The 23,147-nt window shown below is 40.9% G+C and overlaps 1 protein-coding gene across 1 annotated transcript in view; it reads left to right on the forward strand.

Moving 5' to 3' along the window:
- LOC120860411 (CD109 antigen) overlaps positions 1–23,147 on the forward strand; it is a 143,526-nt gene that overhangs the window by 100,420 nt on the left and 19,959 nt on the right. Inside the window, exons 24-28 of the mRNA XM_040236212.1 lie at positions 10,216–10,297; positions 12,255–12,483; positions 13,742–13,907; positions 15,598–15,788; positions 16,950–17,105. Coding sequence (XP_040092146.1) covers positions 10,216–10,297; positions 12,255–12,483; positions 13,742–13,907; positions 15,598–15,788; positions 16,950–17,105 — 824 coding nt within the window. The remainder of the gene's footprint in view (positions 1–10,215; positions 10,298–12,254; positions 12,484–13,741; positions 13,908–15,597; positions 15,789–16,949; positions 17,106–23,147) is intronic.

A 23,147-nucleotide genomic window follows, 5' to 3' on the forward strand; every position in this document is an offset into this window, starting at 1 on the left:
AAATGCATTTGCTTCTGTTTTGGGTTTGTTTTTGGTCAGAGTTGACTCTAGACTGTATTTCAGAATGGACAGATTTTGTCTTTGCTGTGTGATTGTGACATGAGATGGTGTGGAATGTGCCAGAAGTGTTAACAGCTGTCACTACTTGTCCTCAGCTCCAGGCTCACTGACTGCTGCTAAGATGTTTGTTAAAGGAGTTTGATCCTGGAGGGGCTTATATTTTCATAAGGGATTGGAAATTTAATGTCACTTAAAAATCTGATGGTGAAGGACAGGCAAGGCTGGTGTGCTGCAGTTCATGGGGTTGCAAAGAGGTAGACACAACTTAGTGACTGAACAACACCACAAATCTGAAGAAATGAGTATTCATTGAGTCATTCCACATTTCTGGAGTATCTCTTAGGGGCCAGGGTCAGTTCCCATGCTGAGGCAGCAGGAAGTCAGGCCTTTCCTCCCAGGGAAGTCCGTGTTCAGTGGAGAAAGTCTGTATGTAGTGAACACGTGTGGCATCACGTGGAGGGGGCTTTTAACATTCGAAGTAGCTGGGGGCTAGGAGGGAAGAGTGAGTATGGGGGCCCCTCCTGGTCACATGGAAAACACGATAACTGTGCCCTGGCGCCCTAGGGGGGCTGATGCTGTTTGCAGACACACAGATGCTCTGTGTCTACAAGTTACTAATAACAATAATTAACATCCGTCGATGCTTACAAATGTGGCAGGCAGTGTTCTAAGCACCTTACATAATATTTTACTTACTGGTCACAGTCAGTATGGTTATTGTCCTCCTCTTTTTACAGATAAAAGTCTGTAAAAATCTGGCACAGAAAAATTGCCTAACTTGTTAGGTCACTTAGCAGATGAGTGGCAGACCTGGGGTCTGAACTCACTGTCTGGCCCCAGAATCCGTACTCTTAATGTCCGTACTTAGGAGGAAATGGAAAGTTGTGAGGCATTTTTAACAATGTAAACTTGATTTTTTCCCAGTACTCTAAAAGCTAGCCACCCAGAGTCACAGTTTCAGCTTTGCGCTTCCATTAGGGGACCTCTAGCAAGATCTAGGTGGCTCAGTGGTAGAGAATTTGCCTGCCAATACAGGAGATGCTAGTTTAATCCCTGGGTCAGAAAGATGCCCTGGAGAAGGAAATGGCAACTCACTCCAGTATACTTGCCTAGGAAATCCCATGCGCAGAAGAGCCTGGTAAGCTACAGTCCATGGGGTCACAGAACAGTTGGACATGATTTAGCGACTAAACAAGAAGAAGTAACATCTCTGTGTGGCTGAGTTTATCATTCTGCACAGTTTGGGGTACATGCTGTCCATCAAACTGATGAGGAAATTGGTCAAAATTATAGGAGACTGCTTGTTCAATATAATCTATAAATTGAATGAACACTTTCCATCCTACCTTTTTTAAAACAATGAATGGGTTAAATGCAATAGAGGCAAGCCTGTTAGTGATTTGGCTAACTTTTCCACAGTTAAGAATGAGAAAACTCAGTAAAGACGTCATTTTAATGTGAGCTTTTCTTCCAGGTTCCCTCATTATGAAGGGGCATGTTTATCCTAAACTAACTGCTGTGTAATAATGATAATAACTTACCCTGTTTTACAAATATTTTAATTTAATTTTCACAAAAGCCCTTGGAGATAGGAGACTGTTATTGCTTCCATTTTGCAGATGAGAAAACTGGGGTATGGGAGGCTAAATAACTTCCCCATGGTTCTACTGGATGGCCTGCCTCCCAAGTCCATGGTCAGAATGCCAAGAGATAGCATTACTTTGCAACATTCTTAGGCTGTTGGAAGCAATAGGAGAGGATGGAGGAGGACCAGGAATTGGGCCAAGACTCTTCAGTAATGACCAACGTGCAAGAGGTCTCAATGAGAGTTCTGAAAAAATAGGAAGGGAGGCCCATGGCCCCTATAGGGAAAGAGAGGGCAGAGGTTAGAATCTCGGGTGTCAGGTTAGACCAGAGTGAGTTGTGAGATGTTAGATACAGGAAGCTGAGCTGCAGTCAGTTTCCTGAGTGCCCCCTGGGCTAGGTGGGCAAACACTGTCTGAGTGCAAGTCTGGGGCTGCGTGGGAGGACAGACTTAAGGGAGGCTGGGGACTGGGATCAGGGCTGGATGTGACCTGACTTCTGCAGTGAAGGACATAGTGGTAGAGTTTCCATCAGATTAGAGCCAGGTGTTTCAGGCATTTAGGTTTCCCTAGTGGCTCAGATTGGAGAAGGCAATGGCACCCCACTCCAGTACTCCTGCCTGGGAAATCCCATGGACAGAGGAGCCTGGTAGGCTGCAGTCCATGGGGTCGAGAAGAGTCGGACACGACTGTGCGACTTCACTTTCAGTTTTCACTTTCATGCATTGGAGAAGGCAGTGGCAACCCACTCCAGTGTTCTTGCCTGGAGAATCCAATGGACGGGAGAACCTGGTGGGCTGCCGTCTATGGGGTCGCACAGAGTCAGACATGACTGAAGTGACTGAGCAGCAGCAGTGGCTCAGATGGTAAAGAAGCTGCAGTGTAGGAGAAGTTCCAATCCCTGGGTCGGAAAGATCCCCTGGAGAAGGAAATGACAACCCATTCCAGTATTCTTGCCTGGAAAATTCCATGGACAGAAGAGCCTGGTGGGCCATAATCCCTGAGGTCACAAAGAGCTGGACGCGACTGATACTTTCAGGAATTTATGACATCTCATGCCTAGGTCCTTAAGTCCTCTAGGAAATTCTCAAAGATGTAGCAATTGGTGCTTTCTGTACTGAAAGAAAGTGAAAGTGAAGTCACTCAGTCGTGTCCGACTCTTTGCGACCCCATGGACTGTAGCCTACCAGGCTGCTCTGTCCATGCGATTTTCCAGGCAATAATACTGGAGTGGATTGCCATTTCCTTCTCCAGGGGATCTTCCCAACCCAGGGATTGAACCTGGGTCTCCCGCATTGTAGACAGACGCTTTACCGTCTGAGCCACCAGGGAAGTACTGAGCTGCCCCTTAAAAATTATTCTCCTTTCTGCATATGTTTGTGAATCAGCCATGTTTTTTTCAGTGTAGCTATTAATTTATTTAAAAACAATGGTAAAAATATCAAATGTTCTATCATATATGCAGAAAACACATGTTATTAATGTTTCAAGAAAAATGGTACTTATATACTAAGACATTTACTCTGTGATTTCAAGTACTTATGATCTTCATGTAATTCATCTTTGCATGTCCTTTACCTGGAATGGCCTTCATGATCAAGGAACTATGTTTGCTTATAAAATCCACTGATTTTTAAAGTGATTCAGTCATATTTTAAATATATAAATACAGGAGCTGCTTTTTTTCCAAGAGGCAAGCTTATTGGAAACAGGGTAACAGGGTAAGTTATTATCATTATTACACAGCAGTTAGTTTAGGATAAATGTGTCCCTTCATAATGAGGGAACCCAGAGGAAAAGCTCACATTAAAATAATGTCTTTACTGAGTTTTCTAATTCTTAACTGTGGAAAAGTTAGCCAAATCACTAACAAGCTTGCCTTAAACTTATAATTAAGTTTAAGCAGTGGTACCAGGGATTCTTGGTATAGTGTTCAGTTCAGTCGCTCAGTCGTGTCTGACTCTTTATGACCCCATGAACTGCAGCACGCCAGGCCTCCCTGTCCATCACCAACTCCCAGAGTCCATCCAAACCCATGTCTACTGAGTCAGTGATGCCATCCAGCCATCTCATCCTCTGTCGTCCCCTTCTCCTCCCGCCCTCAATCTTTCCCAGCATCAGGGTCTTTTCCAATGAGTCAGCTCTTCACATCAGGTGACCAAAGTACTGAAGTTTCAGCTTCAACATCAGTCCTTCCAGTGAACATCCAGGACTGATCTGCTTTAGGATGGACTGGTTGGATCTCCTTGCAGTCCAAGGGACTCTCAAGAGTCTCCAACACCACAGGTTCAAAAGCATCAATTCTTCGGCGCTCAGCTTTCTTTATAGTCCTACTCTCACATCCATACATGACTACTGGAAAAACCATAGCCTTGACTAGACAGACCTTTGTTGGCAAAGTAGTGTCTCTGCTTTTTAACATGCTGCCTAGGTTGGTCATAACTTTCCTTCCAAGGAGTAAGCGTCTTTTAATTTCAGGGCTGCAGTCACCATCTGCCGTGATTTTGGAGCCCAGAAAAATAAAGTCAGCCACTGTGTCCACTGTTTCCCCATCTATTTCCCATGAAGTGATGGGACCGGATGCCATGTTCTTAGTTTTCTGAATGTTGAGCTTTAAGCCAACTTTTTCACTCTCCTCTTTCACTTTCATCAAGAGGCTTTTTAGTTCTTCCTCAAGTTCTGCCATAAAGGTGGTGTCATCTGCATATCTGAGGTTATTGATATTTCTCCCAGCAATCTTGGTTCCAGCTTGTGCTTCTTCCAGCCCAGCGTTTCTCACAATGTACTCTGCATATAAGTTAAATATGCAGGGTGACAATATACAGCCTTGACATACTCCTTTTGCTATTTGGAACCAGTCTGTTGTTCCATGTCCAGTTCTAACTGTTGCTTCCTGACCTGCATACACATTTCTCAAGAGGCAGGTCAGGTGGTCTGGTATTCCCATCTCTTTCAGAATTTTCCACAGTTTATTGTGATCCACACAATCAAGGGCTTTGGCATAGTGTATGCCACACTAAAATCAGGTGAGATGTTGGTATAGTGCCATAATAGTTATAGTTAAGGAGATGAGTAAAAACTATTTTTCATAACTGCATCTTTTACAGACAAGATTTGGCTGGTCAAGTAGAGAGTATGTAGGCACTAGACTGGTGCTTTATAACTTGATATATTATATTCTTTGAGATATTCTTTGATATATTACATTCTTTGAGAGAGTATAGAGAACAGAGGAGCCTGGCATGCTGCAGTCCATAGGGTCACAAAGAGTAGGACACGACTTAGTGACTGAACAACAACAAATAAAGTGAAATATTTTAGAAAATGCCACTGATGGAATATTTTATATATTTCCGGAATGTTGGCCAATCAAATATCAATGCTTTAAAGAGACAGAGTAAGTTTTCTAGCATGAACCATTTGGAGTGAAAGTCACTCAGTCGTATCTAACTGTATAGTCCATGGGATTCTCCAGGCCAGAATACTGGAGTGGGTAGCCTTTCCCTGCCCCGGGGGATCTTCCCAACCCAGGGATCGAACCCAGGTCTCCCTCATTGCAGGCAGATTCTTTACCAGCTGAGCCACAAGGGAAGCCCATTAAGGAATAATAATTTACCCCTTAAGAATTTGAGTTTTTGTCCTAGCCACTTTGCTGTGGATTAGTATTCACAGATGCCCTAAAACATGAACACTCCAAATCCTCAGTATCCGTTTTTTTTGGTTGTTGTTTTTGTTCTAAAAGGAGTGCTGGTCCTCCAGGCCTGTCCCAGCAAGGTAGGTGCCAAACTGCAGTTTCAAAGTAGCTGTACATTGCATTTGCTGGTTGTTAGAGGGTGCAGAGCCGCCAGAGGGCAGTAGAGGCTGTGTGGGCAGACTGAAGAGCCCTGGAGCTGGGAGGTGGGCGAGCCCCCCACCGCGCGGGGTGGAGCCATGGTTCTGGCTTCGGTGGGGGCTGTCAGCCCTGGGCTCTGAACCGTGCCTCCTGCTCTGGCCTGGTTTCCCAGCCTCGTTTCTCCACCTGTAAGATATGGGTAAATGAGCACCCATTTCTCAGGGCTGTTTTGAAGACTAAATGAAGTATTTTCACATATAGTAAATGCCCAGAAACTACCAGCTGTCATATACTTAGTTGCATCTAAACTAGGAGATAGGACCTCAGGTCAGCAAGTCAATGCTGCCTGTTCCGCCTCTAAGAACAAGTGTGAAGTCCCTCCGCTCTCCCCATCCCAGGCCGATGGCTTTATTCTGACGCGTGGTTGCTTCCCAGCTGCTCCAGTGGCTTCCTGAGTAACGCTCTTTGCCAACATGCTCACCTTCCTTTAATTCAGTTTCTGCATATTTTATAATAAAAAGGATCTTTGGATAATGTCAAGATCGTGAGACTTTCTTAAATTCTCCTGCGGATTCCTGGCCTGGGCTTGCAGGCCCTGAGTGAACGCCGGACCCTTCTTTTACTTCTCCTGCAACTACCCCATCAGGGCTCTGTCCTGCTGTCTAGTGTGCTCCCAGGGCCACGGGGCACAGGGTCTTTCCACCTGTCCTGCCTTCTCCTGGGGTGCTGTCCCCCCACATCTTTCCAAGGCTAGCTCTTTCTGGTCATCTAAGTGGTGTTTTCCTCAAAATGGCCTTCTCTGGCCTGTTGGTAGCTCTGACTTAAATTATGCCACTTAATATATTCTTAAATCATGCCATTTAATATTCTTAAATTATGCCACTTAGTATATTCTTCATCACACTTGACATTATTTAAAATGTTTTTTTTTTTTTCCATTATCTGACTGTCTCCTGCTCTAGAAGGTAAGCTCCTTGACAGCGGGGACTGCTTGAATTTCTTCACAGAGTCACCATTTGGGCCCCTCAGTACCTGAAGAATGGGTGAAGATATTCGTATCAGCATTAACTTCGTTGGGCTTTAGGTTGATCATCCTGATGTGGAGGTTGAGTCTAGAAGATCTCTCAGGTGTTTCCACAATGCATGGTTATTTCTAAACACCACAGTGTCTACCTGGCTCTAGCAGGTTTTTATGAACTAGGAAATGTGACTAGAGATTTGAACCTGTTCCCTTTTGAGCTGGCAAAATGGCTGATGGGAATCAGACCAGCTGTTGTTGTTCGTTTGCTCAGTCGTGTGTACTCTTTGTGACCTCGCGGAGTGCAGCATGCCAGGCCTCCTTGTCCTTCATGGTCCCCTGGAGTCTGCTCAAACTCATGTCCACTGAGTTGATGATGGCATCCAACCATCTTCTGTCGTCCCCTTCTCCTCCTGCCTTCATTCTTTCCCAGCATCAGGGTCTTTTCAAATGAGTCAGTTCTGTGCATGAGGTGGCCAAAGTATTGGAGTTTCAGCTTCAGCATCAGTCCTTCCAGTGAACACCCAGGACTTCCAAGGAACACCCTTTAGGATGGACTGGTTGGACCTCCTTGCAGTCCAAGGGACTCTCTAGAGTCTTCTCCAGTGAGCTCCTCAAAAATGCATCTTTTCACATGATGAACTAAATCATATTAGTTATAAAGTAGTAGACAAAAACTTCTCTGTGTCATGATTTTCATTATGAGATCAGTGCCTCATTTCAGAGACTCTGTTTTTCCTTTTGCTATCACGTTTGCCAAAGTTTTAAAAAATATACCATAGTTGTTTTAATTTTTTTAAGGGATTAAAGTGGCTTTGATACAAGTCATGATTATATTATTAAATACATTTGTGAACAGCGCATGGTTTTCCTTAAATCATGCTTGGCCCAGGAGCCCTGTGACCTAACCCTGTATTATTATTATTTTTTTTATTGAAACAACAGTTACATCACTGAATGAAGTATCTTTTACTGTCAAAAAGAAAAAGAGAGTCATAAATTGAAAACTTGTTCAAATATTTAAATTGTAGTTCCTGCAGCTCAGTTTTTCAAGTAAGACCAAACTTAGTTGAAAACACATTATATTTTTTCTGTTGAAAGAAAGACAGGGGACAATAGGTTTCAGAACTCTGATGCTGCATTTGGCCTTCACAAGAATGGCTAGAGGCAATAGTGAAGATGCTAAAAAAAATGTTGGTGAATTTCTCACTGTCCATTTCATATCAGAAAGAGTAAGGAAGTTGATAATGAATACTTTTCTTTTAGTATAGAGAATATTTTAATCAGTTTTTTTTTTTTTTGGCCAGAGAAAGATATTGATACAGCCACAAACAGCTGATTTTACTTCTTTTATTTGTATTCAGTTGTGACACTTGTGATAAACTAAGACAAATTATGTTTAGAACTTTACTTTTCTATGTGCTTCTATGAGTGGTACTTTCCTCTTTATTATGATAAATTGTACATATTCTACATTCAATTCATGACCCACAATGTATATATCTTGTCCGACCCTTTATAAACAACAGTTCTTGTGTCAGTATTTTAAATTTTAGAAGCGTCTGTTAATTCTGATTATATATTACTTTCTAATGCAAGAGCTCTTCATAAAACTATGAACTTAAAGGCAATACTCTTCTTTCCTCATAAACTTTTGGAGAAAACCATGTTTTTGCCTTTCTCACCTGGAGATGAAAAGTCTCCAATTTAGGTGACTACCCTGGAACACTGAATTACTATCCTAACAATAAAGCGTACAGCCAAGCAAGCTGTCTCTTTCTCTTATGGAATTGGATGGCTGGGAGGACAAGTAGCCATGGGTTCTCTCATGATACATGGGTGGCTTCAGACAGGGAAGGACGCCTCCCCGGAGATCCTCTTGGTTCTGGTTCCCTCCTCTTTTGCCCAGGGAGCAGAGCTGGAGGTTTGGAGTCTCAGTTTCACCTAAACCAGGAAATATACTCCGTACCTGGAGACTATCTGCGAGTCATCCCCCTCCTCGGGGCTGGCTGCTCCTGGAGAAAGAACTGTGCCAGTTGTTGATATTAATGGCGATGGTTGGAGGTCAGCCACCTGAGGGGTAATTTCCCTACGTGCTGACCTGTCTCTCTGAAGGTTTCACAGGAACTGCCGCTGATGTGACTCGGGCGAGGCACTTGGTCCTCCCCTCAGGTTGGTCCGTCTTCCCACAGAAGCTCCTCCTCTAGTGCTGGAGGGACCGGGAGCATCCCTTCCCTTTCATCCCCTTCCCTTCCTTTCCTCCCTTTAGTTTGTCACCTGTCTTTCAACTTTGCCTCTAGTGTTTTGCCATGGGAAAGTTTAAAACAATTTTGTTGCTATTATCAATTTCTTTTCCTCAAATTTGGATGGTTAGAAAGTCCTTTTCTACACCCATGTTAGAGAGCAATGTCTGTTGTTTTTTGAGAGCATGTAAAAGGTACTGTGCAAAGGACTTTTAATATATATAAAAATTTTTTATTTTCTGCTAGAGTATAGCTGATTAACAATGTTGTGATAGTTTTAGGCAAACAGGGAAGAGACTCAGCCATGTAACATTGAGCAGAATTGCACGTGCTGTGCAGTAGGTCCTTGTTGGTTGTCATACTGCGTGAAGTAAGTCAGACAGAGAAAGAGAAATCGCATATGACATCCCTTATATGTAGAATCTAAAAAGAAATGATACAAACGAACTTATTTACAAAGCAGGAACAGACTTACAGAGAACGAATTTACGGTCCCTGGGGAGAGGGGTGGTGGGAAAGGACTTTTCATATATTAATTATCGAAAAAGCTCAGTGAATTAGTAGGAAGCAGCAGCTTTGGAAACAGATTGACCTTGGCTAGTGCCTAACTTCAGTGCCTACCAATGTGTGACCTTGCACATGACGTATTCTGAGTTCCTGTCTCTTCATCTCTAAAAAATGGGATAATCATAGAGTTGTGGGAGTATCAAAGTTATACCTGTAAAGGGCTTTGACCAGTTCCTGACACACAGTGTTGGATAACTTACTTATCATAATATTTCGTATTAAATTGGGCTTCCCTCGTGTCTCAGACAGTAAAGAATCTGCCTGCAATGAGGGAGACCTGAGTTCGATCCCTGGGTTGGGAAGATCCCCTGGAGAAGGGAATGGAAACCCACTCCAGTGTTCTTGCCTGGAGAATCCCATGGACAGAGGAGCCTGGTGGGCTACAGTCCATGGGGTTGCAAAGAGTTGCACATGACTGAAGCAACTTAGCATACAAGCATTGAAACCATTGTAGTTAATGCCAGACTTAAATACTCCACTTTTTAATTTACTTGCTTTATTTTTTATTTATTTATTTGACTGTACCAAGTCCTAGTTGTGGCATGTGGGATCTAGTTCCCTGACCAGGAAACGAACCTGGGCCCTCTGCACTGGGAGTGCTGAGTCTTAGCTGATGGAGTGCCAGGAGAGTCCCTAATTTACCTGCTTCCAAATGGCTAGAAATTTGGCTGTGTAACAGTATTCTGACTTTATTCCAGTTTGGGGCTATCTCAGTTCTTAATTTGTGCATTCTACTTGGAAAGCCCTGATGTTCTTAATCTCCCACAGTATGTAAAATGGAAAATATTCGGTGTTATTTGATTTCATGTCCTCTCCCATTTTCTGCCCATGTCTCCTCAATATGAAGTCATGATTAGAAACTTCCATTCATTGCAACTTGATTGCATTGATGATCTGTTTTGTTGTCTTCAGGTTACCAGAGAGAACTGCTCTATCAGAGGGAAGATGGCTCTTTCAGTGCTTTCGGGAATGATGACCCTTCTGGAAGCACTTGGTAAGTGTTTCTGCTAGTGGAACAAGTCCATGTCACAGAATGGACTCTTACTAGGTCATGATGGCCATGAAATTGACAGATGAATCACTGTATCTGCTTGGAGCCTCGTTTTCCAGAGACTGAATTTAAAAGATATTCTCCCTTTCAAATATGGCTTTAAAACACTAATAAATCAGATGCTTTTATTTAGAAAAGATAAACCATAAATTCTCTCTCTCTCTCTCTTTTTTTTTTTGGTGGGAAAAGCAATAAAATACTTTATGATGATGGTGCAGCTGGCAAGAAAAATTGGTTAGAAATACAGGGTATTGGGACATAGTTCTTTTAAGATTTTTTTAAATATCACTTTTAAAAATGTTTTATTTATTTATTGGCCTCACTGCACAGAATGTGGTATCTTATTTCCCCAACCAGAGATTGAACCCATACTCCGTGCAGTGGATGCTCAGAGTTTTAACCACTGGACCACTTGGGGAGTCCAGTTTTTTTTTTTTTTAATCAGAGACAATTCAACATGAATGTTGTGGTAATACAGTCAATGTCGTTTCTTTAAGGTTATTTTTTTGTGAAAAAACACTGAGGGGGTCAAATAATGAACATTCAGAGTTTCCTCCAGAATGAAAGCTCTGTGTGGCTGATTTTGAATGACTACTCTCTTCTTGAACTATCTTCAACTTTGTTTACATTCAGAAAAAGACAGGCCAATTATATCAGTAGAGTTAGTTAAAGTGTGCTATGATAAAAACCTAAATCTCAGTAGTTGATTAGCAAACATTGTGCTCATGCTGCATTTCCACTGTGGGTCACCAGGGGGCTCTGCATCTTTGTTTCAGCCACTATCTCCCTGTCTCACCCAGAGCCTCCAGGCTTGCTGCAGTCTGGGGATAGAAGGCTGGGATATCTAGCACTGGCAATTAAAAGCTTCAGCCTATGTGTAAGATTTCTTATCACTTTATCGTGATCAGAGCTGGTCCTCTGGCCATGCCTAACGTCATAGGGGCCTGGAAGTGAATTCTTCTGCATACGCAAAGTTAAAGAGAACTGCATGATATTGAATATTAGTAATATTTACCACACTAAATCTTTTATAGGATGAATCAGATCTGCTTCAGACTTTCTTTTGGCATGAGTCAGCATATAGATCCATTAATAGAAAGGTTTCAGTGTTTTATTGCTTGATGTTCTTTTCACCTCAATATTTAGTGCTTTGTAGCAGAGATTGGCATACTTTTTCTTTAAAGGATCAGATAGTAAATATGCTAGCCACTGTCGGCTACATAGAACCTCAGTTGCATGTTTTTTCTTCTTCCCTTCACTCTATCTTCCTTTTTCCTTAAAAAACAAAACAAAAAAAAACTATTTTAGGTAGAGGGTAGAGGTGGGAAGAGGTACATATAAGGAGACGGTGGGCTGTATTTGGCCCAGACAGTATTGGCCCACAGACTGTAATTTGCCGATTCCTGTCCTGTAGGATAGAAATATCCATTTGCTCTACTTAAAAGTACTACAGTTTGATTGTGGATTAAACATACTTCATCCATTGCTTTAGGGTTGAACCAAACGTGCAATGAGATCTTTCTAGGTAAATACCCAGAACAGTCCACAGGTGAATAACCTTGGACAATTTATTTAACTCTGTCTGAGTTTCAGATTCTCAGCCTATAAAATAATGAGGTGGGATGAGATGATTTCCAGGTTCTTTGCCAACTCTGCTGTTTTGTGAGTTGACCTGGAATTTCCCTGCCACACTTACGGGAAACTATTCCCACTGCCTGGCTGAGTTGTTTACTTTCTGTCTCTTGGTGTTTTCTGTCCATCTGCTCCTTCTTCAGTGACTGGCCCTTTGGAGAATCTTTTGATGGGGGAAAAGTGTTACTGTTGGTGTTTTCTTGCTTGGTGTAATTTGGAGGACTTTATAAAGTGTATTTTATGTAATTTTTCCCCCTTTTTCACCAAGGTTGTCAGCTTTTGTTTTAAGATGTTTCCTTGAAGCTGATCCTTACATAGACATTGATCAGAATGTGTTACACAGAACATATACTTGGCTCAAAGGACATCAGAAATCCAACGGTGAATTTTGGGAGCCAGGAAGAGTGATCCACAGTGAGCTTCAAGGTGGCAATAAAAGTCCTGTAACTCTTACGGCTTATATTGTGACTTCTCTCCTGGGATATAAAAAGTATCAGGTATTTAATCTTTAATAAATAATGGGTGGGAAATCACAAGAAAGGTAGGTCTTGATGGGTCAAATACATATCTGGAAACATAAAGAATTTTGCAATATTCCATCACATTTGAAGTCTTGGAGTACTCTTTTGCTTTGCATTTGTGGATACATTCCAACAGCTGAGAATGAAAATATCAACTCACTCTTTTGAGTAAGCTAAGAGAATTCTAAAAATGCTTTGTAACATTAAGTGTTCTTGTCATTGGTAAGATAAGTCAACACATATTTTATCTTTGAATAATGATAATTAATTTTTTAGAGGACAGAAAGTCTTCAGAACTTGGGAATGTGTTCTAGCAAACTTAGATTGTAAAGGATTTTTTTTTTATTTCTAAATTACTCTGAAGCAATTATAATGTCTACTAATTTAGTAAAAAGTACAGGCCTGTGTGCTAAGTAGCTTCAGTCATGTCTGGCTCTTTGTGACCCAGTGGATTATAACCTGTTAGGCTCCTATGTCCATGAGATTCTCCAGACAAGAATACTGGAGTGGGTTGCTATGCCCACCTCCAGGGGCTCTCCCCACCCAGGGACTGAATCTGCTTGTCTTATGTCTCCTGAACTGGCAGGCGGGTTCTTCACTACTAGTGCTATCTGGGAAGCCCCAGTAAGAAGTACATCCACACTCTAAAAAGCGTGTGAAGTGGGCATGGATGTCTGGGTGAGGATGTGTGTGCCCAGAAAGTTATGCGAATGAGCTTAATTTTGCTCCAGAGCTGTCTCAGTGATTGATGCCTTTTACTGCTTATTGCTGACCGCAAATAATCAAAAGCAGCCATTCTCAATATTAAGCTCCTGCAGTTTTCCTAGCCTAGTACTAGGCATGTAGGATATAACCTCTCCTCTCAATTTAGAGCTTCAGCACCTTAGATCATATATGTGAAGTATCTTTCTCAGGATACATTTTATGTCCTTGTCTTAGTTCATGATAGTCAACGGGAGAAACACTGGCAAAAGCACCACTTCTTATGTTTTATTCCCTCTACAGAATGGTGCCTATTTGCTTGTAAAACCTGAAAAGTGGTATTTTTTCAAAATACATGCCAGATCTTTAATTGTCAGTGATCAGGGGTGATTTCCATTGTCTAGGACAAAGTCAGATGCTTAATAGACACTGAAATTGTTTTTGAATGAATGTTTAAAAATACTTTTTATATAAATATGTATGTGGTGACAGGTTATGTTGAATAGTAAAATGTGTATTCTTTTCTTTCCAGCCTAATATTGATGTGCAGGAGTCTATCAACTTTTTGGAGTCTGAATTCGATAGGGGAATTTCCGACAATTACACCCTGGCACTTGTAACTTATGCACTGTCATCTGGGAGGAGCCCTAAAGCCAAGGAAGCTTTGGATATGCTGACTTGGAGAGCAGAACAGGAAGGTAAAGCATGTCACCCCTGCGCATTGTGAAATGTGTGCTTGATATGAGAAAGTTTTGTACACCAGATATGAGGGTGATTACACTTAACATCTGAATAGGATGAAAATGCGATCCAGGTAAAATCACGACGGGTTGACACGGTCACCCTGTGGCTGCTCTCCCCAAGGTGTTTTCTAGAGAGTTTCGTGCCTTGGGTGTTTCCTTCTTTTAGACATGTTCTGCCTTCTGTCTGTTACCCTTCGAGTTGTCTGATGCCATTTCTGGTTTTGTGGCCTTGAGTGATCATTAAGGTTATGGTTTTTGGAAAGACCTGGGCTCAAATTCTGGTTCTGTTACCTTTCTGAGCTTCAGTTTCCCTATCTGTCAGAGGGGAATAACACCTCTTTTAGGATTGGTGTGAGGATTAAATGAGACAGTGTGCAGGGCTTACCATGTAGCAAGTGTTCAAAAATGTGAATTAAAATGCTAATAAAATGCAAATATCAGAAATGCCATTAGCAAGCTGTGTGTATGATTTTTTTAACAGTTTTGGAATGAGCACTGCTTGTGGGCTACAATAGGACAGAAAGTACACGTGTTATTACTTCCCAAATGGCCTCTATAGCCAGGGATCCAGGTGTATGTGTGTGTGTGTTTGGTAGAAGGGGATGGGGTGGGCAAAAATAATTTTAGGTGATGTTGACTGATTTTGAATCTCTTTGAATTCAAAACAGGCTAATTATGGAAAGTGCTTTAGAGGCTTCTGAGACTGTAAAAAACATTGTGTTATTATTAGCAGTGTGTGTATCCTCAGTCGTGTCTGACTGTTGGTGACCCCATGGACTGTAGCCCTCCCAGGCTCTTCTGTCCATGGGATTTCCCGAGCAAGAATACTGGAGCAGGTTGCCATTTCCTCCTCCAGGGGATCTTCCCAACCCAGGGATTGAACCCAAGTTGTTAGCAATATCTTAGGTTAAATCCTTATTACCTATTGCAGTGCTGGGGACTAGAAGATTTATTGCAGAGTGGCTGAAGTAGTCCTTGACATGTCTGCTTCTCTGCTTGGCTAAGTGGTAGTTGTGTTACCTTCCCCTCAAATGTAAGCATCAGCTAAATGGTAATATTTGAGAGAAGGGGGAGTGGGTACTAAGTAGGATGTTTCTCCCGGGGGCTAGTAGGACTATCTCCAGGAATATTGTTGAGCTGGCCACGGTCTCTCATTTTTTTCTTGGGGTCTTGGATTTTGAACGTATAACGCTAACTTTCAGATAATGGAAAAAGGAGTGTTTCCCAGAATGTTAGAGCTGCTTAATGGCAGATTCCCAGAATAAGTTTCTTTCCAATGTGTCCGAAAATATTTGGGGATGGTCTGGAATATACTAGGGTTTTTTCAAAAAATTTATAGCTGTTTAGTCTTGAGCCAGACATATGGAACTTCTCTTGGGAAAATATTTTCATCAAAATGTCCTCAAATATAAGTAATAGGAAAAGGATGAAAATTTATAAATTTTAATAAGTTTAAGAAGAGACATGTTTGTTTGTATGTGTGTGTGATTATACATATATTTGCTTGGCAGAAATATACACATGTATAGAAATATGTGTATTTTTATGCTAGTCAAGGAGAACTTGGACCAGTGTAGGAATGTTCAGTGATATCAAGTGTAATTTTTCTGTAATTGGCCAGCCTGTTACCACTTTTCTCCTGCAGGAGGCCTGCAATTCTGGGTGTCATCGGTATCCAGACTGTCTGAATCCTGGCAGCCGAGCTCCCTGGATATTGAAATTGCAGCCTATGCACTGCTCTCACATTTCTTGCAACATCAGGTTCCTGAGGGAATTCCGATTATGAGGTGGCTAAGCAGGCAGAGAAATAGCTGGGGAGGTTTTGCATCTACCCAGGTGAGTGATGATCACTTTCAATTTCTTTAGCTATTTATTTATATAAATAACTATATATATATGTAAAACTAACTCTGCTCTGCTGTGCTTAGTCATGCCTGACCCTTTGCAACCCCATGGACTGTAGCCTGCCAAGCTCCTCTAGCCATGGGGATTCTCCAGGCAAGAATACTGGAGTGGGTTGTCATGCCCTCCTCCAGGGGAGCTTCCCACCCCAGGGATCGAACCCAGGTCTCCCACATTGCAGGCAGATTCTTTACCATCTGAGCCACAAGGGAAGTCCAAAAATACTGGAGTGGGTAGCCTATCCCTTCTCTATGGGAACTTCCTGACCCAGGAATTGAACCAGGGTCTGCTGCATTGTAGGCGGATTCTTCACTCACTGAGCTACCAGGGAAGCCCCAAACTAATTATATACAAAATTAAATGTATATGTTGTTGTTCAGTTGCTCAGTCATGTCTGACTCTTTTGTGACCCCATGGACTGCAGCATGCTAGGCCTGCCTGTCCCTCACTATCTCCTGAAGTTTGCCCAAGTTCATGTCCATTGAATAGGTGATGCCATCCAACCATCTCACACTCTGCCACCCTCTTTTCCTTTTGCCTTCAATCTTTCCCATCATCAGGGTCTTTTCCAGTGAATTGACTCTTCACATCAGTTGGCCAGAGTACTGGAGCTTCAGTGTCAGCATTAGTCTTTCCAATGAGTGTTCACGGTTGATTTCCTTTAGGATTGACTGGTTTTATATATATATATAATATATGTTTACAATATGTGGTTCCTTTTTTTCATGACTTCATAAAATTACATGGCAGTTTAAAAGTTTAGTAACTTTAAAGGCTTAAGTTATTAATTTTATTTTTTTCCATCTTTGATACAGACATCATATTTGATACTCATATAGGATAAATTAGTTCCCTGTCTTAGTAGCCATTTTCTACCTGTGGTATCTGGTACAGTAGGATTTCAGCTCTAGTCAGCAGATGTTTTCTGAATCTTTCCTGTATCCAGGTCAGCCAAATTCGAAGGTGGACCTAGGCGAGCTCCTCACCCAAGAAAGGTGGATGAGTGTGTAGTAGTATCCTAAACATTACTGAAATGTGCTCTTTGGAAGCCTTAACATATGCTTATGTGCATAAATCTTTTTTTTCCCACAACAGGACACCATTGTGGCCTTGAAGGCCCTATCTGAATTTGCAGCTTTAATGAATGTAGAAGCGACAAATATCCAAGTGACTGTGGAGGGGCCCAGTTCCCTGAGTCCTGTGAAGTTTGTGATTGACACACAGAACCGCTTTCTCCTCCAGATGGCAGAGGTGTGGACAAGGGGTGGTTATCTGAATATCTGTGTAGATGATCTCTTCTGCTGATGATTTCCTTTCTGTTGACGTCAACAAAAACTTGTTCCCAGAGCCCTGTCCTGACAGGAAGGAGTACCCTCCTGTGGTTGAATTTGCGGAGTGGGGGAAGGGAGAAGGGGATTAGAACTTTGCAAAGATTTATTTATTTATTATTTTTTTAAATTTATTTTTTATTTTACTTTACAATTCTGTATTGGTTTTGCCATACATTGACATGAATCCACCACGGGTGTACATGCGTTCCCAAACATGAACCCCCCTCCCACTCTCCTCCCCACAACATCTCTCTGGGTCATCCCCACATACCAGCCCCAAGCGTGCCATATCCTGCATCGGACATAGACTGGCAATTCAATTCTTACATGATATTATACATGTTTCAATGCCATTCTCCCAAATCATCTCACCCTCTCCCTGTCCCACTGAGTCCAAAAGTCCACTATAAACATCTGTGTCTTTTTTGCTGTCTCACATACAGGGTCATCATTGCCATCTTTCTAAATTCCATATATATGTGTTAGTATACTGTATTGGTGTTTTTCTTTCTGGCTTACTTCACTCTGTATAATCGGCTCCAGTTTCATCCATCTCATCAGAACAGATTCAAATGTATTCTTTTTAACGGCTGAGTAATACTCCATTGTGTATATGTACCACAGCTTTCTTATCCATTCATCTGCTGATGGACATCTAGGTTGTTTCCATGTCCTGGCTATTATAAACAGTGCTGCGATGAACATTGGGCTACATGTGTCTCTTTCAATTCTGGTTTCCTCCGTGTGTATGCCCAGCAGTGGGATTGCTGGGTCATGAGGCAGTTCTATCTGCAATATTTTAAGGAATCTCCACACTGTTCTCCATAGTGGCTGTACTAGTTTGCATTCCCACCAACAGTGTAGGAGGGTTCCCTTCTCTCCACACCCTCTCCAGCATTTATTGCTTGCAGATTTTTGGATCGCAGACATTCTGACTGGTGTGAAGTGGTACCTCATTGTGGTTTTGATTTGCATTTCTCTAATAATGAGTGATGTTGAGCATCTTTTCATGTGTTTGTTAGCCATCCGTATGTCTTCTTTGGAGAAATGTCTATTTAGTTCTTTGGCCCATTTTTTTGATTGGGTCGTTTATTTTTCTGGGATTGAGCTGCAGGAGTTGCTTGTATATTTTTGAGATTAGTTGTTTGTCAGTTGCTTCATTTGCTATTATTTTCTCCCATTCCGAAGGCTGTCTTTTCACTTTGCTTATATTTTCCTTGTTGTGCAGAAGCTTTTAATTTTGATTAGGTCCCATTTGTTTATTTTTGCTTTTATTTCCAGAATTCTGGGAGGTGGATCATAGAGGATCCTGCTGTGGTTTATGTCGGAGAGTGTTTTGCCTATGTTCTCCTCTAGGAGTTTTATAGTTTCTGGTCTTACATTTAGATCTTTAATCCATTTTGAGTTTATCTTTGTGTGCGGTGTTAGAAAGTGATCTAGTTTCATTCTTTTACAAGTGGTTGACCAGTTTTCCCAGCACCACTTGTTAAAGAGATTGTCTTTACTCCATTGTATATTCTTGCCTCCTTTGTCAAAGATAAGGTGTCCATAAGTGTGTGGATTTATCTCTGGGCTTTCTATTTTGTTCCATTGATCTATATTTCTGTCTTTGTGCCAATACCATACTGTCTTGATGACTGTGGCTTTGTAGTAGAGCCTGAAGTCAGGCAAGTTGATTCCTCCAGTTCCATTCTTCTTTCTCAAGATTGCTTTGGCTATTCGTGGTTTTTTGTATTTCCATACAAATCTTGAAATTATTTGTTATAGTTCTGTGAAAAATATCGCTGGAAGCTTGATAGGGATTGCATTGAATTTGTAAATTGCTTTGGGTAGTATACTCATTTTCACTATATTGATTCTTCCAATCCATGAGCATGGTATATTTCTCCATCTATTAGTGTCCTCTTTGATTTCTTTCATCAGTGTTTTATAGTTTTCTATATATAGGTCTTTAGTTTCTTTAGGTAGATATATTCCTAAGTATTTTATTCTTTTTGTTGCAATGGTGAATGGAATTGTTTCCTTAATTTCTTTTTCTACTTTCTCATTATTAGTGTATAGGAATGCAAGGGATTTCTGTGTGTTGATTTTATATCCTGCAACTTTACTATATTCATTAATTAGCTCTAGTAATTTTCTGGTGGAGTCTTTAGGGTTTTCTATGTAGAGGATCATGTCATCTGCAAACAGTGAGAGTTTTACTTCTTTTCCAATTTGGATTCCTTTTATTTCCTTTTCTGCGCTGATTGCTGTGGCTAAAACTTCCAGAACTATGTTGAATAGTAGTGGTGAAAGTGGGCACCCTTGTCTTGTTCCTGACTTTAGGGGAAATGCTTTCAATTTTTCACCATTGAGGATAATGTTTACTGTGGGTTTGTCATATATAGCTTTTATTATGTTGAGGTATGTTCCTTCTATTCCAGCTTTCTGGAGAGTTTTTATCATAAATGGATGTTGAATTTTGTCAAAGGCCTTTTCTGCATCTATTGAGATAATCATATGGCTTTTATTTTTCAATTTGTTAATGTGGTGAATTACATTGATTGATTTGTGGATATTGAAGAATCCTTGCATCCCTGGGATAAAGCCCACTTGGTCATGGTGTACGATCTTTTTAATGTGTTGTTGGATTCTGATTGCTAGAATTTGGTTGAGGATTTTTGCATCTATGTTCATCAGTGATATTGGCCTGTAGTTTTCTTTTTTTGTGTGGCATCTTTGTCAGGTTTTGGTATTAGGGTGATGGTGGCCTCATAGAATGAGTTTGGAAGTTTACCTTCCTCTGCAATTTTCTGGAAGAGTTTGAGTAGGATAGGTGTTTACTCTTCTCGAAATTTTTGGTAGAATTCAGCTGTGAAGCCGTCTGGACCTGGGCTTTTGTTTGCTGGAAGATTTCTGATTACAGTTTCAATTTCCGTGCTTGTGATGGGTCTGTTAAGATTATCTATTTCTTCCTGGTTCAGTTTTGGAAAATTGTACTTTTCTAAGAATTTGTCCATTTCTTCCAGGTTGTCCATTTTATTGGCATATAATTGCTGATAGTAGTCTCTTATGATCCTTTGTATTTCTGCGTTGTCTGTTGTGATGTCTCCATTTTCATTTCTAATTTTATTGATTTGATTTTTCTCTCTTTGCTTCTTGATGAATCTGGCTAATGGTCTGTCAATTTTATTTATCCTTTCAAAGAACCAGCTTTTGGCTTTGTTGATTTTTGCTATGGTCTCTTTTGTTTCTTTTGCATTTATTTCTGCCCTAATTTTTAAGATTTCTTTCCTTCTGCTAACTCTGGGGTTCTCCAATTCTTCCTTTTCTAGTTGCTTTAGGTGTAGAGTTAGGTTATTTATTTGACTTTTTTCTTGTTTCTTGAGGTATGCCTGTATTGCTATGAACTTTCCTCTTAGCACTGCTTTTATAGTGTCCCACAGGTTTTGGGTTGTTGTGTTTTCATTTTCATTAGTTTCTATGCATATTTTGATTTCTTTTTTTATTTCTTCTGTGATGTGTTGGTTATTCAGAAGCGTGTTGTTCAGCCTCCATATGTTGGAATTTTTAATAGTTTTCCTCCTGTAATTGAGATCTAATCTTAGTGCATTATGGTCAGAAAAGATGCTTGGAATGATTTCGATTTTTTTGACTTTATCAAGGTTATATTTATGGCTCAGGATGTGATCTATCCTGGAGAAGGTTCCATGAGCACTTGAGAAAAAGGTGAAATTCATTGTTTTGGGGTGAAATGTCCTATAGATATCAATTAAGTCTAACTGGTCTAATGTATCATTTAAAGTTTGCGTTTCTTTGTTAATTTTCTGTTTAGTTGATCTGTCCATAGGTGTGAGTGGGGTATTAAAGTCTCTCACTATTATTGTGTTGTTGTTAATTTCCCCTTTCATACTTGTTAGCATTTGTCCTACATATTGGGGTGCTCCTATATTGGGTGCATATATATTTATAATTGTTATATCTTCTTCTTGGATTGATCCTTTGATCATTATGTAGTGGCCTTCTTTGTCTCTTTTCACAGCCTTTGTTTTAAAGTCTATTTTATCGGATATGAGTATTGCCAGTCCTGCTTTCTTTTGGTCTCTATTTGCATGGAATATCTTTTTCCAACCCTTCACTTTCAGTCTGTATGTGTCCCTTGTTTTGAGGTGGGTCTCTTGTAAGCAGCATATAGAGGGTTCTTGTTTTTGTATCCATTCGGCCAGTCTTTGCCTTTTGGTTGGGGCATTCAATCCATTTACGTTTAAGGTAATTATTGATAAGTATGATCCCGTTGCCATTTACTTTATTATTTTGGGTTCCGGTTTATACTCCCTTTTTGTGTTTCCTGTCTAGAGAATATCCTTTAGAATTTGTTGGAGAGCTGGTTTCGTGGTGCTGAATTCTCTCAGCTTTTGCTTGTATGTAAAGCTTTTGATTTCTCCTTCGTATTTGAATGAGATCCTTGCTGGGTATAGTAATCTGGGCTGTAGGTTATTTTCTTTCATCACTTTAAGTATGTCTTGCCATTCCCTCCTGGCCTGAAGAGTTTCTATTGAGAGATCAGCTGTTATCCTTATGGGAATCCCCTTGTGTGTTATTTGTTGTTTTTCCCTTGCTGCTTTTAATAGTTGTTCTTTGTGTTTGATCTTTGTTAATTTGATTAATATGTGTCTTGGGGTGTTTCGCCTTGGGTTTATCCTGTTTGGAACTCTCTGGGTTTCTTGAACTTGGGTGATTATTTCCTTCCCCATTTTAGGGAAGTTTTCAACTATTATCTCCTCAAGGATTTTCTCATGGTCTTTCTTTTTGTCTTCTTCTTCTGGGACTCCTATAATTCGAATGTTGGAGCATTTCATATTGTCCTGGAGGTCTCTGAGATTGTCCTCATTTCTTTTAATTCGTTTTTCTTTTTTCCTCTCTGATTCATTTATTTCTACCATTCTATCTTCTATTTCACTAATCCTATCTTCTGCCTCCGTTATTCTACTATTTGTTGCCTCCAGGGTGTTTCTGATCTCATTTATTGTGTTATTCATTGTATATTGACTCTTTTTTATTTCTTCTAGGTCCTTGTTAAACCTTTCTTGCATCTTCTCAATCCTTGTCTCTAGGCTATTTATCTGTGATTCCATTTTGATTTCAAGATTTTGGATCATTTTCACTATCAATATTCGGAACTCTTTCTCAGGTAGATTCCCTATCTCCTCCTCTATTGTTTGGTTTGGTGGGCATTTCTCCTGTTCCTTTACTTGCTGAGTATTCCTCTGTCTCTTCATCTTGGTTATATTGCTGCGTTTGGGATGGCCTTTTTATATTCTGGTAATTTGTGGAGTTCTCTTTATTGTGGAGCTTCCTCACTGTGGGTGGGGTTGTATCAGTGGCTTGTCAAGGTTTCCTGGTTAGGGAGGCTTGTGTTGGAGGTCTGATGGGTGGAGCTGGGTTTCTTCTCTCTGGAGTGCAGTGGAGTGACCAGTAATGGGTTATGGTCTAAAGTTTTGGAGTAACTTTGAGCTCCCTGTATATTGAAACTCATGGGTGTGTTCCTGTGTTGCTGGAGAATTTGTGTGATATGTCTTGCTCTGAAACTTGTTGGCCCTTGGGTGGAGCTTTGTTTCAGTATAGGTATGGAGGCATTTGATGAGCTCCTATTGCTTAATGTTCCCTGAATTCAGGAGTTCTCTGATGTTCTCAAGCTTTGGACTTAAGCCTCCTGCTTCTGGTTTTCGGTTTTATTTTTACAGTGGTCTCTGGACTTCTCCATCTATACAGCACGGATGATAAAACATCTAGGTTAAAGATGAAAGGTTTCTCCACATTGAGGGACACCGAGAGAGGTTCACTGGGTTACATGGAGAAGAGAAGAGGGAGGGGGTAGTTAGAGGTGACTGGAATGAGATGTGGTGAGATCAAAAGAGGAGAGAGCAAACTAGTCAATAGTCACTTCCTTATGTGCGCTCCATGGTCTGGACCACTCAGAGGT

This window comes from Oryx dammah, unplaced genomic scaffold (assembly GCF_014754425.2).
Source record: "Oryx dammah isolate SB20612 unplaced genomic scaffold, SCBI_Odam_1.1 HiC_scaffold_11072, whole genome shotgun sequence".
NCBI lineage: Eukaryota > Metazoa > Chordata > Mammalia > Artiodactyla > Bovidae > Oryx > Oryx dammah.